This window comes from Sinocyclocheilus grahami, unplaced genomic scaffold (genome assembly GCF_001515645.1).
Source record: "Sinocyclocheilus grahami isolate Dianchi unplaced genomic scaffold, SAMN03320097.WGS_v1.1 scaffold150.1, whole genome shotgun sequence".
Lineage (NCBI taxonomy): Eukaryota > Metazoa > Chordata > Actinopteri > Cypriniformes > Cyprinidae > Sinocyclocheilus > Sinocyclocheilus grahami.
The window spans coordinates 1,336,299-1,351,451 of NW_015505329.1; the positions used below are offsets into that span (position 1 = coordinate 1,336,299).

General features: G+C 34.9%; 1 protein-coding gene across 1 annotated transcript in view; it reads left to right on the plus strand.

Annotated features, from left to right (window-relative positions):
* LOC107592166 (CUB and sushi domain-containing protein 3-like) overlaps positions 1 to 15,153 on the plus strand; it is a 223,387-nt gene that overhangs the window by 197,655 nt on the left and 10,579 nt on the right. Inside the window, exons 55-58 of the mRNA XM_016281569.1 lie at positions 3,353 to 3,510; positions 12,775 to 12,886; positions 13,671 to 13,850; positions 14,087 to 14,152. Coding sequence (XP_016137055.1) covers positions 3,353 to 3,510; positions 12,775 to 12,886; positions 13,671 to 13,850; positions 14,087 to 14,152 — 516 coding nt within the window. The remainder of the gene's footprint in view (positions 1 to 3,352; positions 3,511 to 12,774; positions 12,887 to 13,670; positions 13,851 to 14,086; positions 14,153 to 15,153) is intronic.

Below are 15,153 nucleotides of genomic sequence, written 5' to 3' on the forward strand. Positions count from 1 at the left end.
GCTCTATGTGTGTATATATATATATATATATATATATATATATATATATATATATAGTATCAGTATGTTTGAATAGTACAAAAAATAGCATTAAAAGTTGCTATATATGTGTGTGTTTGTGTGTAAAATATTGCGCACTTCTGCGGCACATTACAGCTCCGACACGGCCACTAGAGCCACTCTAGGCTACAGCACAACAAAGTAGACCATAGCAATAAACACAACAGTAAACACAATTAAACCAGACATAACATAACCATTTAGCCAACTAACCCATGGTAGAACCCCAAAAATCAAGAAAAACACTGAAAGTCAAGAACAGGCAAATTGGACAGGCAAATCTCGTGGTCTCGCGAATCCAGTTGCTTCGCTCGGTGTGAGTTGGCACCGCATGGAGGATGGAACAAAACCTCATCGGAGTCGTAAGGGGTAACGATAACATTATACGCTGATCACAGGCAGCACTTAAATGACCATTTATTTATAAAACAAATGTTCTTTGGACAGGTTAATTTGAAATATTGCACTGTGTCACGAGACATGTGAGAACTACTGATGTGTTACAGACCTCTGAGGAGCACTTCACAGGATCTATGTGCTGTCACTCATGATTGAAGGACACTGTTGGTGTCCCAACTACTTTTTGATACAATCAGTTTGATTCCCTACAATTAGGAAGGAAGATAGAATGTGACTGCCGATTAGAAAAGCAAAAGCAGAAATGCGCAAGGACTGTAAGACTCGTTTGGACCACCATGAATAATAACAAATCTTCCTAAACCTCTAGAAAATGTTTTTTGTGGACTTTTTTCAAATGTCATTTTGTGTTCCATGTACGAAAGGTTTGTAATGACATGAGGTTAAGTAAAAACGGTCCCTTTAATGAAAGCTGATGGCTATTCGATGTGATGAACAAATGGACACGTAATTGACCTTTGAGTGTAATTTATTAGTTTTGCATGGGTAGATTTACACATGAACAATAGGATATTTACAGAGCAGCGCCATGACTCCCGCACATCTTTTTAGAGGTTTTATTGGGGCACTTGCTTTCCAAAACATCTCATCATTTATTCATACACCGTCCAAACCCCAGCTGCTCCCCGCCAACTGCTCTGCAACACTGTCAGAATATCAGCTCACGAGTTTTCCATATGCTCCCTCCGCGTCCTTTTTCCGATTTGAGATTTGCAATTTAAAACATCTTTTGATTGGCCCTGCAGACGTTTGTTGATTTCGTCAGTGCAGGACGTCCTAGTATGTTCAGTAACAGGTATTTGTAAATAAACATGTGCATGGATTTAACACTCGATCCATACACAAAGCGGCAGCAAAGTCTGCCCTGAAAGTTCACATAAAGATGATGCAACAGTTGCTGAGATGAAAGCAGGTTGCAAAAGATGATTCTCAGCCCTGAGGTGATGCCTGCGCTACAGTTTCCAGCTAATGTCGTGTTTAACCAGCCTCTTCCAGACCTCTTAACACCTTGAAAACAAGCGAAAGTGCTGTAAAAACCCTGTGTTTTAGTCACCCTTTGTAAATAACACTTGAAGGCGCTGGAGTGATCGTCAGTGATGTATTGAATATAGTGTTTGTGCTTTATTATATGATTTTGAAGTGGAACATAGTCCTTCACGGTAGAAAAACTGGAGAAAAAAAACCTTCCTTTCTTCAGCGATAGGCTTTCAAGACAGTCTACAAAATATTAAAGCTTGGCCAGAGGGCAGTAAAGCCTCAAAATACAGATCAGGATTCAATATCGCCTGAAACTGACACTACACGAGGAAGTTTGGTTGGCTTTTTCCTTCTGTGATGTGTCGGGACTTGAAAAGTGAATGGTGAATTTGATTTAGTTTGCAGTGTTTTTTTGGTTGGCATTGTTGGTCTGAAAACTAAAGTTGGTGTTAAATTAAAGTTTATTTTGTTTTCTACACTCTAAAAAATGCTGGGTTGTTTCAACCCAACTTTGGGTCAAATATGGACTAACCCAACAGTTGGGTTAAATTTTTACATTCAATTTTTAAACCAAAAGTTGGGTTAGTCCATATTTGACCCAAAGTTGGGTTGAAACAACCCAGCATTTTTTTAGAGTGTAGTAATCCTGACAGCAGTAATAGTAGTCAGATCATTTGTGTGTTGTAATGTGGGACAGCTAGCAACTAAGTACTAACACTGTGGGACGATTCAAAATGAACATTTATTTGAACTCTCAAGTGTTTGACAGACATTCAAATGTTTTAAAATCCAAACATCATGTTAATTTATTACATGGGGGTATTAAATTTGCCGGTTTAATGAAGTGAATATGAATTAATCAAATTCCTGCTCATTGGGAACAAATGAAACAACTGAGTCTGAATGTAGACACCATGATGAATGTGTGCTTGATTGACCTGCACATGAAATATGATGTTGTTTTTGTGCAGTATTTATTAGATTAACATTTATTAAGTTAATTTATTACTGTCTTGTGCTCAGTGGAAATGTGTGTTTCGTCTGGTGTTTTTGTGTTTTAGTTAGAAACGCCTAGGGAAACTGTCTTAAATGAGGGCATGTTTGTGAATATAATTTTTTTTTTTATATAATTTTTTTGTAATATCTGTTGGATAGACAAGTAAACAACAAATGAAACCACATTAGCACACATTCTGGTTGTAGTTAGCTATAGAATAAAGGTTGATTTTAGATTTCTCAGTACAAGACTATTAGGTTGGACCAAGGTTCAGTTGGATACATTGAATGTTTCTTTTTACATCGTTGCTGTTTCATGAGTTGTTTTGTGTTTCATACTTGTTTTACTGTTTAAAATTTGCTCAAAAGGCCTATAATAGACTGCTTAATGTTGTCTAGAGTGTGGCAAGGGCAGCAATGGTCAAAATGTTCAAAGAATCCTGAAAAAAATGTATCACGTTTTCCACAACAATATGCAGCACAACTGTTTTCAACATTGATACTAATAATAAATGTGTTTTGAGCAGCAAATCGGCATATTAGAATGATTTCTGAAGGATCATGTGACACTGAAGACTGGAGTAATGATACTTTGCGTCTGCGCAATATCGTGCAATATTTCATGCTAAAATATATTCACATAGAAAACAGTTATTTGAAATTGTAATAATATTTCACAATATTTCTGTTTTTTTAATCAAATAAATGCAGCTTTGGTGAGCATAACAGGCCTTTAAAATTTTGCGACCGCATTTGTGGTATTACCTAATTTGCATCATTCCTTTATTGACTCGACTTGTGAAACAACATCGGCAGCACATGCATATGAATGACACTGTTGCTGTGCTTTCATGCATTCTTAATGAATTCTGATCTCTATCCATGTGTTTGTATCTTCCAGCGGTGACCTGCGCTCCTCTGCCTAGCGTGTCTAACGGTGAGGTGGAGGGCTCTGTGTTCGAGTGGGGCATCAGCGTGAGCTACCGCTGCCTGATGGGATACGAACTGTCCTTCCCCGCCGTCCTCACATGTGTCGGCAACGGCTCCTGGAGCGGAGAGGTTCCTCTGTGCCTACGTGAGTATCCTGATGCTTTTACCTGAAAGCAATAGACCCCCATAAAATGACAATTATGTTCTAAATCTTTCTTTCTCTTATCTGGGCTCCTCTTATCCATGCAGTAAAGGCGGTTTTTGATTTATTCTGTTAAGCTTCAAAGAGAACAGAACACTAAAAGCATCGTTGAAGTGGTCAATACAACTTGGACATTTAATTTGACGTCTTCTGAAGTCATATGACAGTTAATGTGAGGAAGAGGCAAACTGCAAATGTTTTAACAGTATTTTTGTTAACAGTATGCATTTTGAAGCGGTTAATTATTTAAACATTGGTTAAATTAATAATTAGTTCAACAACATATACTGTACATATAATACTTAACTCCTATGTAAACTGTAATTCGAGTAAAATAGAATTTTGAAATGGATGTTGTTCAGTCAGGAAATAAAATACATGCCTCCTAACTTATTCAGATAAATAACACTGATGCCATACGGACTTAAAAACATGAAGCTTATTTCCAAGATCATGCATGGTAAACTTTGAATTTAACTACAATATAGTGCAATATATTAACAGAGAGGCTTATGTTTATTCTGTATTTGAATCAGTTTCTGCTACTAATACCAGATATATGTCAAGCTATTGTATGACTTGAGAAGATTTTAAATATAGTGCACAAGTAATATTTATACCTTTATGGTGCTTTTTGTGATTTTTTTTATAGACTTTTCCTTGTATAGAACCAAAGTAAAAACTCTAGATTTTCAAAATTTGTTTGAGTACTATATTTCAAAAATAGTTTCACACTTAAATTCTCAGTTGTCCTGTGAGAAACTGGTATAGTGCATAAAAATAAAAAATGCTTGGTTTTAGTTTTCAATTTTCATTATATTCATTCAAATGTGCTATAGGTGATTTCAGCAGTTTTGTTAACTTTCGTCATACTCCCTCTTTCCAAATCTCTGCCCTCCAAAGTAATTTTAGCCAACCTGATGTCAGCAAACCAGAACGTGCAGAGAGCGATTCTGATTGGCTAGTGTTCTGACTGCTTAAAAAGCATGAGTCACTCTCTTGACAATTTTTTAGCTGTTTACGGAGTCTAGGTCTGTCACAGAGAGACAGGTGTGATTTCTCAAGACACCTATTTCAGTGATATCTGTCAGGTGATAGGGACATTTTATATATACTGATGCAAAAACTTTTCGCTTACAGCGAGATCTTGATATTATGAGCGAGAACCGAGAACTGTCACATAAATATATATCCAGATATTATGATGCATATGAAATAGATGCAAATGCTGATGAAGTGAAAATGCACAGTCTCATTTCATCTACCATTCATCCTAAAAAATGAAGACAAGTGCATTCCAAATTGTAGCATGTCAAATTAAGTAGTGCTATGAATGACAAACATGCGTTACTATTTCTGGTGGATTTTTACACACACATACTGTATATCCTGTCATGAAAAAGCGCACGTAAAAAAGTGTCAAACCTCAAATGTCTCAATATAGGACTGTCAAAGTTAACACAATAGTAATGAATTAACAATTTAATTCACAAAAAAAAATTGTGCAGTTGACAGTTTCTATTTGACCTGTAGTTCAGGGTTGCCAGGTCCATGGTTTTCCTACACTTAACATTATTTGTAGCTCGCATCCTATCCAATAATCACATAGAGCTTTGCCTTTGTTACTTCTGATAGGAAACAAAGTCTCAGCTCTCAAATAATGTCAATCTTGTCAGCTCTGTTGTTTATTTTAACCTCTAATATTATAGTAATAGTGTGTGTGTGTGTGTGTGTGTGTACATACATAGTTGATAGACATATGTCTAAAACTACACTCTAAAAAATGCTGGGTTGTTTCAACCCAATGTTGGGTCAAATATGGACTAACCCAAATGTTGGGTTAAAAAGTTAATTTAAAAATTTAACCAAAATTTAACCCAACAGTTGGGTTAGTTCATATTTGACCCAACATTGGGTTAAAACAACCCAGCATTTTTTTAGAGTGTATATTTGTATAAAACTCATTTGCAGTGGGAATTGGCAAGAGTCAAGAATCTGAAATATTTTGCATGGGGTTCAACAATTTTGCAAGTCAGATGCAAATGAGGTATGAAATGAGATGAAAAGAAGCATTTTTACCAGCAGAAAGGTACACGCTGAATAACACTGATACCAGCACGCTTATCAGCTTTTATTTGTGAGAGCTTTTTGCACAATCCTATCGTTCATAAATGTAAACTGGCTTGCTTTCATCATCCATAACCAACAATCCTCTATGATCCATAAAGAAAAGCAATCTCCTCCTGAACAGAACAGTGTCAGCTGGGGGAGAGTGTAATTGGCATTTCATTTTCTGATGACTTCATGGCATTTCTCACCATTCAGATGGCAGATATCCATACACTGATGCTTTCATTACATTCACAATGGAGAGAAACAATAAATGGCATGCCGCACAAGGCTCTTGCTTAATCCCAGTTTTATAAACTTTTGGTTGAATTCTAGCAAACATGCTATTTTAAAGTAAACAACTCATTAATTTCTTCCTCATTAACAGCCACAAACTTTTCCAATGTACTTTGGAAGGCAGGATTTTTCTCATGAATGAATTCTTTGTCAGACAGTAATGTTTTTCCAGCTGGGTCCCCTCTAAACTGGTGTGTTTCATTCCCATACAATACCGTGTCTGCGTTTGCCAGTCAGCAGCAACCTTTAAGACGGTGTTGAAACGTGCCCTGTGCACAGGCCGTAGATAAGGTGGTAGAAATTTGAGATTGTCACTTTTTAGTGCTGATATGGCATAAATCATAATTCATTCTTTCAGGACTCTCCCAGCACTACAAGATTAGATCCGTGCTAATGCACGCTTCGAAGCACACATATCATAGACAAATGGCAGCTCAGAAATTAAAGCCTCATCTCGTAGATCCAGCTCAACACCGCGTGGCAATTTCCATGAATTAGGGTATAAAATAAGAACTGAAACTTTTTTTTTCTTAGTTTTCAATAAATAATTAGTGAAACGAGGTACAGAATGTTGGTAATTCATCTAAGGTGGTCAAAGTAAATATTTATTTTAAGGGCTTATCATTTTTGGGACGTGTGTGTGTGTGTGTACCTGTTTTTCTATTCTGGTGGGGACTTAAACCAGAATACACACAGACTCATGGGGACATGGTGGGGACCTAAATCGAAGTCCCCACGGGTAAACAAGCTAATAAATAACACAGAATTAAGTTTTTGAAAATCTAAAACTGCAGAAAGTAAACATTTATTTTAGTATTTATAAATATTTCAATAAACATTTTACTATTATTTTATTTAGTTAGGTGGTCAAAGTAAATGTGAGATATTATTGATATTATTCATTTTAATTAAGAGCTTATAATTTTTGGTACAAATTTAAAACCCTGATTTGTGTTATTTATTTATTTATTTATTTAAACATTTATTTAATTATTTATAAATATTTACATGCGTATTTTATTTGTTATTATTATTATTTAGTGACAAACTGTTGGTTTGTACGTATTCATAAACGTATTCCTTAAATTACAGAAAATATTTGTTAGATTTTTTTATTCATTTATTTACATTTTATACAGTTATATAATTACATACAATTATTTTGAAATACATACAAAAATATATTGAAATAGAAAACATTTATTTGAAATTATAATAATATTTCACAATATTACAGTTTTTTGTTTTTGTTTTTTGTATTTTTGATCAAATAAATGTAACTTTGGTCAGCATAAGAGAAAAATATTCAAAAAATATTCAAAAGATTCTAATCTTTTGACTGCCATAATATGCAAATGCAAGTTTTTGTTTTTTTTTGGTAAACTTTAAGTAAAACGTCTTCCCAAAATACTTGTGCTTGGTTAATTTTATACTTTATCTTACATACAGTATGTAACAGCAACCAAAGAATGTTGTATTTGCACCTCTAATGCGTAACAATCAATTTTGTATCACCAAAGTGTACTGTATTCATGGAAAGTGGTGAATATTAAAGCATGGAATCTGCTCATCAGAAGACTTAATGGCTATATTTAATCAGGTTAACGTGGTTAGCACACTGTGAATATCAGTGCAGCGACGTACGTTTGCCCATCTGCACCGAGCTGCAGTGTGAAATTCAGATTTGCTTTTTGTTGTGTGCTGTTTGTTGCTTCTCCAAAGCATTGTATTATTCATCAAGGAACTTTTTTTCTGACACGGGGCCTGACTGGGTTCTCCAGTTCTGATTATTATGCATAACTTGCTCTAGCCTAGAGCTGTTGAAATAATTGTATTCTGTGAAAGAAAGAAAAAAATCCAGCAGTCAGATGAGAATGGTCTGCGTGCACTGTAAAAACATCACAGATTCTATTGTCGCGGTGCCACATTTGGCCTCCAAGACCTGCCGTTGCATGTGGAATATATAATGCTAGTAAGTGTTTATGTGTTGTGCATATTTGCATCGTTATCCGTCACTGGCCTGTCACACTTTATATGCAAAGAATACACCTGGTCACAAAGTACAAAATGCATTAAATCAGTATGTGTTTGTTATATTTTTCTTTAAATAAATCTTATTTGCTTTGATATTTTATTATGTATGACATCCATTGCCAACTTTGTCCCCCATAATAACAGATCGGCAGCTGAATTGCTTTTTTTAATAACCAATGCTGATGTCAAGACAGCAGAGTGACAGATGTGTATGATACCATAAATTTCAACACAAAATATACTCAGTATTGGTGTTGCTCAAAGATTTTAATTTAATTTTATTTAATTTTATTTAAATTTTATTTTATTTTAATTTTATTTTATCTCAGTTTTATTACATTCTCAGTACTGGCTCAAATGTTGCTATTTTTTTTAATTATTATTTTAATTTAATTTATTTTTCTTTATATTATTTTATAACAATAGAACAAATTTATAACAAACACAAAACATTCTCAGTACTGGTTGCTAAAATTTAATGTAATTTTATTTTTATTTTTTTATTTTATTACAAACACAAAAGAATCTCAGTACTGGAACAAGTTTTTGTTTTTATTGATTTTATGTTAATTTATCTTTTATCTCCTCTTGTACAGCACTTTGGTCTGCTCTGTGGTTTTGAAAGTGCTTTAGAAATAATGTTGAGTATTATTAATTGATTTGTTTGTTTGTTGTACTTAGATTTATTATTTAATTTGTATTTAATTTGTATTTAATTTCATTACGAAAAAATACAAAAAACATTCTCAATAATGCAATGGCATGCAGACATTTTTAAGTGTAACTAGTGTCCAAAAACTCACTGTATTTGGAAATAAGTGAGTATTAATGATCAAAATCACGTATTTGGATGTGGATAACGCTTGTGAAGGGAAGATACCTTGCTAGTTCTCCTTCAGGTATCTTGTGGAAAATGCTACAGGGCGATCTTGTTTTATCACAGCAGACTGCAAAGACTTTATGTGTCAAAGCACTGCCAAGAAAGCCTGATCCCCGTGGCCACAGACTGACTGATCTGCCGTTTAAAACTGCTTTAGAGCCGTTTAACCGCACCGCCGGCTGACGGCCATTGGAGTTGACGTGCATTAAACGTCGCCGTACAGATGCTGTGCAATGCAATCTGCTGCATTTGATTAAGCGCTCAGCTGCGGTGGACAGAGTCCATGTGGTCACACTCAGAGCTGGTGGGCTCAGGCTTTCTCATCCCACCCTGTGAATTATTCATCACAGTGCGTCAGCCGCCGTGCCCCCTTCGGCCTTCAGCTTCATTTTTAAAGAGGGATAATTACTCCGTTTTACATTCAGGTGAGCCAACCTCTGCACTCGTGGGGCACGGAAATTCGCCTCTCGACTTCTGATCTTTAAATACCATGTAGCCTGCAGAGCTTTGCTGCAATTTATATGTCAAATGCTTTTGCCCTGCTGAAATCATGACATATCAACTGTGGAAATAGGTTTAATTTTGGGTCTGTCAGTCTTATGCGCTCTTAAAGCTGTTTTCCGTTCTTTTGTATGGTGAAACTGAAGTCTGCCAATTACTGTCTAGATGTTTACATTCGATTTATAGTGTATTGCAGCTGAATAATGAAAGTGCCATGTGTATGTATGGGTGTGTATGTACAAGAAAATGCACAGTGAAATGCTTTTGCGCTCAAAATGTTTTTCAAATCATACGCAGAGATTTCCTCTAGAACTTAAGACCTGCCTGGTTAATAATTGACTGTGTGCTGAATTCGAACCGGCATGTATTTTTTTTGTTTGTTTTGAGGCTCAGGTTGGGTTACTCGCAGATAAATCATTCAGAAAATGATAACTCAGTTATCAGACCGGATTTTCCTTGCCAGGGGCTGTGATGAGATCAGGCTTGTAGGTTTCAGAAGCAAAACATTTAGTGAGAAGAAATAATCAGAAACAGAATCCTGGTTAGCAAATGCTTGTTAGATGCATTTAATAAAAAAATGGCTTATTGAAATTCAAATTAAATCAATATTGATCATGTTTCCTGGCACAAGTGTTGCTCAAATTTGTAATTTATTTAATTAATTTAAAGGGGTCATATGATGCGATTTCAAGTTTTCCTTTCTCTTTGGAGTGTTACAAGCTGATTGTGCATACATAAGATCCCTGAAGTTGCAAAGACTAACTTTATCAAAGTTAAGACTCTGCCACGCCCCCCTATAACGGCTCGTTCTAACACGTCCCCACATATCTACCTCACTATGTGGAAATATTTGCATAATGCCGCCCAAATGTTCACACAAAAAATGAAGGCGTGGTTTCAGTAACCGCAGTTCCCTTTCATGGGAACTTCTAACTGTGTCCTCTAGGGGTCGCTATGGGGAACGCCTCGTCGTGACCCGTGTCTGAAGTATACATTGAAAAAACACCAACTAGTTGGCCGGCGACAGCCATGACGTCACTACCAGTGCGACTATAGTATAAATAGGCACCAGGAGCTACACATCACTCTCTTCTTCGTCACTCTATGGGTGAGACGTCCTCTAAGACACCCTTCCTTGACATCTCGCTCGGATGCCAGGGCATACGCAGCAGCATCAATTTATCAATTTATTTAATTTTATTCTATTTTATCCACAAAATAGCATTACCAGAATTTCTTATGGAAATAGCACACATTATTTTCATTATTATTATTATTATTATAGTGACATTCTTCAAAACATTGTTTTAGATGCATTGCAGAAGTCCAGGTATTTTCCCATGGAGGTAAATAGGGACATTGAATGGATTGCTTAGCAAGTTATTGAAAGTTATTTAAACTGTCCCCATATTTATATCTATCATATTTATTGTATATTTGCATAGAGTAGGTTTCTGTTCTTAAATTTAACAAATAAAATAAAATCGCTGAAATCAATTGGATGGTAATTGTACACAATATTAATACTAAATATGAATGACAGCAACAAATATGCGTTATCCATTGCCAAAATTATGGAATGGATTTTGGAGCTGTCAGTCATGCACTGCCAATGGCAATAATCTCAAAAAGACGGCCGTTACCGCCAGCATCTGTGGTCGACAGGTCTAATATGAAAAGCGTTTGGCTGCTGAGTTTGCTTTGGATCACTCACGCCTTGAGGAATGAGCTCTTTGAAAGGCTAAATAAAAGCCGGTCCTCTCGGCTGGCTGTCTGTGAACACAGGGCTCTCCGCGTCTTGTTTGTGTCAGTCAGGCTGCTGTTGTCACCGATTCCTTCAGAAGTGTGTGGTGTAATGAAAGCTCATGTTCCAGTGTTGTGAGCTTTTCATCTCAGCAGGACTCACAGACTCCGCTTCCCCTCCTCAACATTTGCATGTTCTGCTATAACACTGAGAATTATCTCTGCTGTTTATACAGGACTTCCTTCACATGAAGGCTGGTTTTCCTCGCAACACATAAAAAAATACAAAAAAACAAAAACAACTGAAATAAGTAAGACTAAAGTATATACGGGTCCTCAGGTATAGTAAATGCGAGGAGAGTGTGCGGCATTCAGAACTGAAATGAGAGAATGCTTTTTGATTTGTTATTTAATTCTTTAATTTGAATTGAGCTTCTTAAGAGAATGCAGAATGTGCTTTAAAAAAACGCACTTAGTGAAATTAGTATTAGTTGATTATTTGTTGACAGTGTTAGTTATTTATTTAAATGTTATATATATATATATATGTATGTACTATGTATGTATGTATGTATGTATATATGTATGTATGTATATATATATATATATGTGTGTGTGTGTGTGTATATATGTATATGTATACTTTTAGTTCTATATTTATTTAACTATTTGTTTGCTTGTCTTTTAATAAATATATTCAAAGCAATTATTATATTATATTTTTATATTCTTCAATATACTATGATATTATATGATGTTCTATGATATTTTATATCGTATTATATTATATTATGTTAATAATAAAAATATTAAAATTAAATGTTAAATTAAATATTAAAATATAAAAAGTCTGGGGTTAGTAAGTTGTTGTTTTTTTTAAAGAAATTTTTACATTTTATTCTGCAAGGATGCATTAAATTAATTAAAAGTGACAATAATTTTCATAATGTTACAATAGATTTCTATTTCAAATAAATCATGTTCTAATGAAATTTCTGTTTATCAAAGAATCCTTAAATAAAATGTATCACGTTTTTCCAAAAAAAATATTAGAATGATTTCTGAAGGATCATGTGACACTTATTCAGCTTTGCATCACAGGAATAAATTACATTTAAACATATTTTCTCATTTTAAATGGTAATAATATTTCACAATGTTGCTGTTTTATTGTATTTTTGATCGAATAAATGCAGCCTTGTTGAGGATAAGAACCTTTGTTATATAAATAAGTATAATAAATAAATAAATGTCTTACTGACCCCAAATTTTTGAATGGTGCTGACTTTTCTTTTTAGCTGATTTTAATAAAAAGTGGCTATTATTCTGTATAGCCATTATATCTGGAATTATTAGCCTACTTACTCCTAATCTTATGGTCTTTACCTTTGCTACTGTAGTTCAGTTCAAGCTCATCACATCGTCATCATACTTACTGTATGAGTTGAACAGGAGACGATTCTTAAATCCTGAATCTTGAACAGTCCTGATATCTACTATGTTTTCAGCAGCAGCGTGTTTGAGTGAGAGGAGAGATTTAGAGTTGTGTGTGTGTGTGTGTGTGTGTGTGTGTGTGTGTTTGTTTTAAATGTGTGGGTGCACTGACAGGCTTATCTCTGTGCCTCAGGTGGGCAGCACAGTGAAGTTCCACTGTCAGACGGGCCACTTGATACTGGGCTCCACCACACGGACGTGCCAGCAAGATTTGACCTGGAGTGGCACTCAACCAGAATGTGTCCGTGAGTCCCTCTCGCTTAACCTCCACAACAGACGCCTACTTGGACTTTTTTTGTTGTTGTTTTTTTTTCTTTTTGTGAGTGTGTGTGCATTGTACTTCATCTTTTCCAGTTCCAGATGTCTGTTATTTTGTTTTCTTGGCAAGTCATCCATTTTGCATGTCACGGTACAACTTTGATTTCACCCTCCAGGAGTCTTCTTATTCCATATTCATGTCATTCCATGTGAAAATGAAAAATATTGCTTTACCAGACATGCAGTACATCACGTGAATGGACAAGCTCTGTTGCATTTATTATGAGCAGCTCTAGTAAGTGTTACTGTGTGAGTCTCACAAAACTTGTCTGTCATATTTGTATTCTGATATATATATATATATATATATATATATATATATATATATATATATTTGTATAAATTGTCTAATCCTAAAAATTTGAAAATGTTTTTTTTCTAAAAACAAAACAGAAAAACCTAATTAGTATACAAATGAAAAAAACTTTTTAATTATTAATTATTCTAAACATTGTAACATATTATTTATTTATTTTATTGTATATAATAACATATTTAATAATAATATATTTAAAAATATATAAAATTATTTTAAATGTTTAAAAATTAATATAATTATAGAAAACAAAAAAAACTGTATTACAGTACTTGCTATAGTATATTTGATTTCTTTCCTTTTTGGGATGAAAAATGAAGTGGATACGTTTTTTATGAGATTTCCCCATGCATCAGAACATTAGAGCTTACTGCTTGACATATCTCCCAATGCAGCCCACTCCTGTAAGCAACCAAAGACCCCGTCGCATGCCAACGTGCTGGGCATGGACCTGCCCTCCTTTGGCTACACGCTGCTCTATTCCTGCCAGCCTGGTTTCATACTCACCGGGGGCTCGGAGCACCGCGCGTGCCGGCCGGATGGATCCTGGACTGGGAAAGTGCCCGTTTGTAGAGGTAAGCAGTCCAACACCCCATCAATACACAGCACACAGTGCAGAATTCAGATGTGTGCTTTCCGCCTGAACTTTGTGGCCTGCAACTTTTCTTCCGTTTCTTTTGTCTTGTCGAGGCAGAAACCGACTGATGCCGTTTCCTTTGCATGATGTGGGAAGTCGTGTGTGAAATGATTTTCTTAAACCCATTTCAGATGCAGTGACTCGTTGTTGCAGTGATATGCATTTTTCTTTCAGCTGGCTCGAAAACAACTGAAAAAATCATAACGCCTTTTCAAGGAACATTGAGTCCCAAAGTCAATGGTGAGTCTCACAATGCTGTAAAAATAATGTAAAATGAATAATAATCACTGCTTGCACATGTCTATTTCCATTATTGTGTATTAAAGGGATAGTTTACTCAAAATGTCTGTTATAATTTCAACCATCATTTCAATCGGTTGTTTTAAACCTGTATGAATTTCTTTCAGCTGTTGAGCAAAAAAGAAGACATTTTGAAGAATGCGTGTAGCCAAACAGTTGATGGTAGCCATTGACTTCCAAAAAAATACTATGAAAGTCAGGGGCTACCGACTGTCAACTGTTTGGTTAACAGCATTCTTCAAAATATCTTCTTTCATACAGGTTTAGAACAAGTGGATTATGAGTAAATGATGACAAAATGTTCATTTCTGGGTGAACTATCCTTTTAAAGAAAAGTAGTTTGTTTGGGACTAACGTGTGCCAATCAGAAGCATTCTCTGCCTGTCAATCATTTTGGGTTTACTGTCATTAGTTTGATTGGCAAAAGGACAGATAGAAAAACACTTACAATACCTTTCATTTATTTTTATAAAATTATATAAAATTAACATTTGAAGTTATTGTAAACTAGGTGATGTACACGCATCAGTTCAGTTCTAGATGAATGCAGTGAATTGTGGTGATTTTTATACATTTATAGGATTAAGGGAGCTTTGCATCATGACTAACAATTTTTTACCACTGATAAATGATGCTCTTAGGCATAATGCATAACAAAATCACGGCAACATTACAATCACATGTTTTTATAACATATAAAACTGAAACAACAATAATAAACAAAATATGACCATGAATAAATATTTATCAGATCACAGTACGAGTGATTTTAAATCATGGTAAAGGCATAACAATAGTTATTTTTACTGGAAAGTCAGCAAAAAATAATGTATATATTTAATAACTGCGTGGTATGATCATAAATGAATACATACATATTTATCAGATCGCAGTGTGAATGATTTTATGTCATGGTAATCACAATATATGTATATATATAT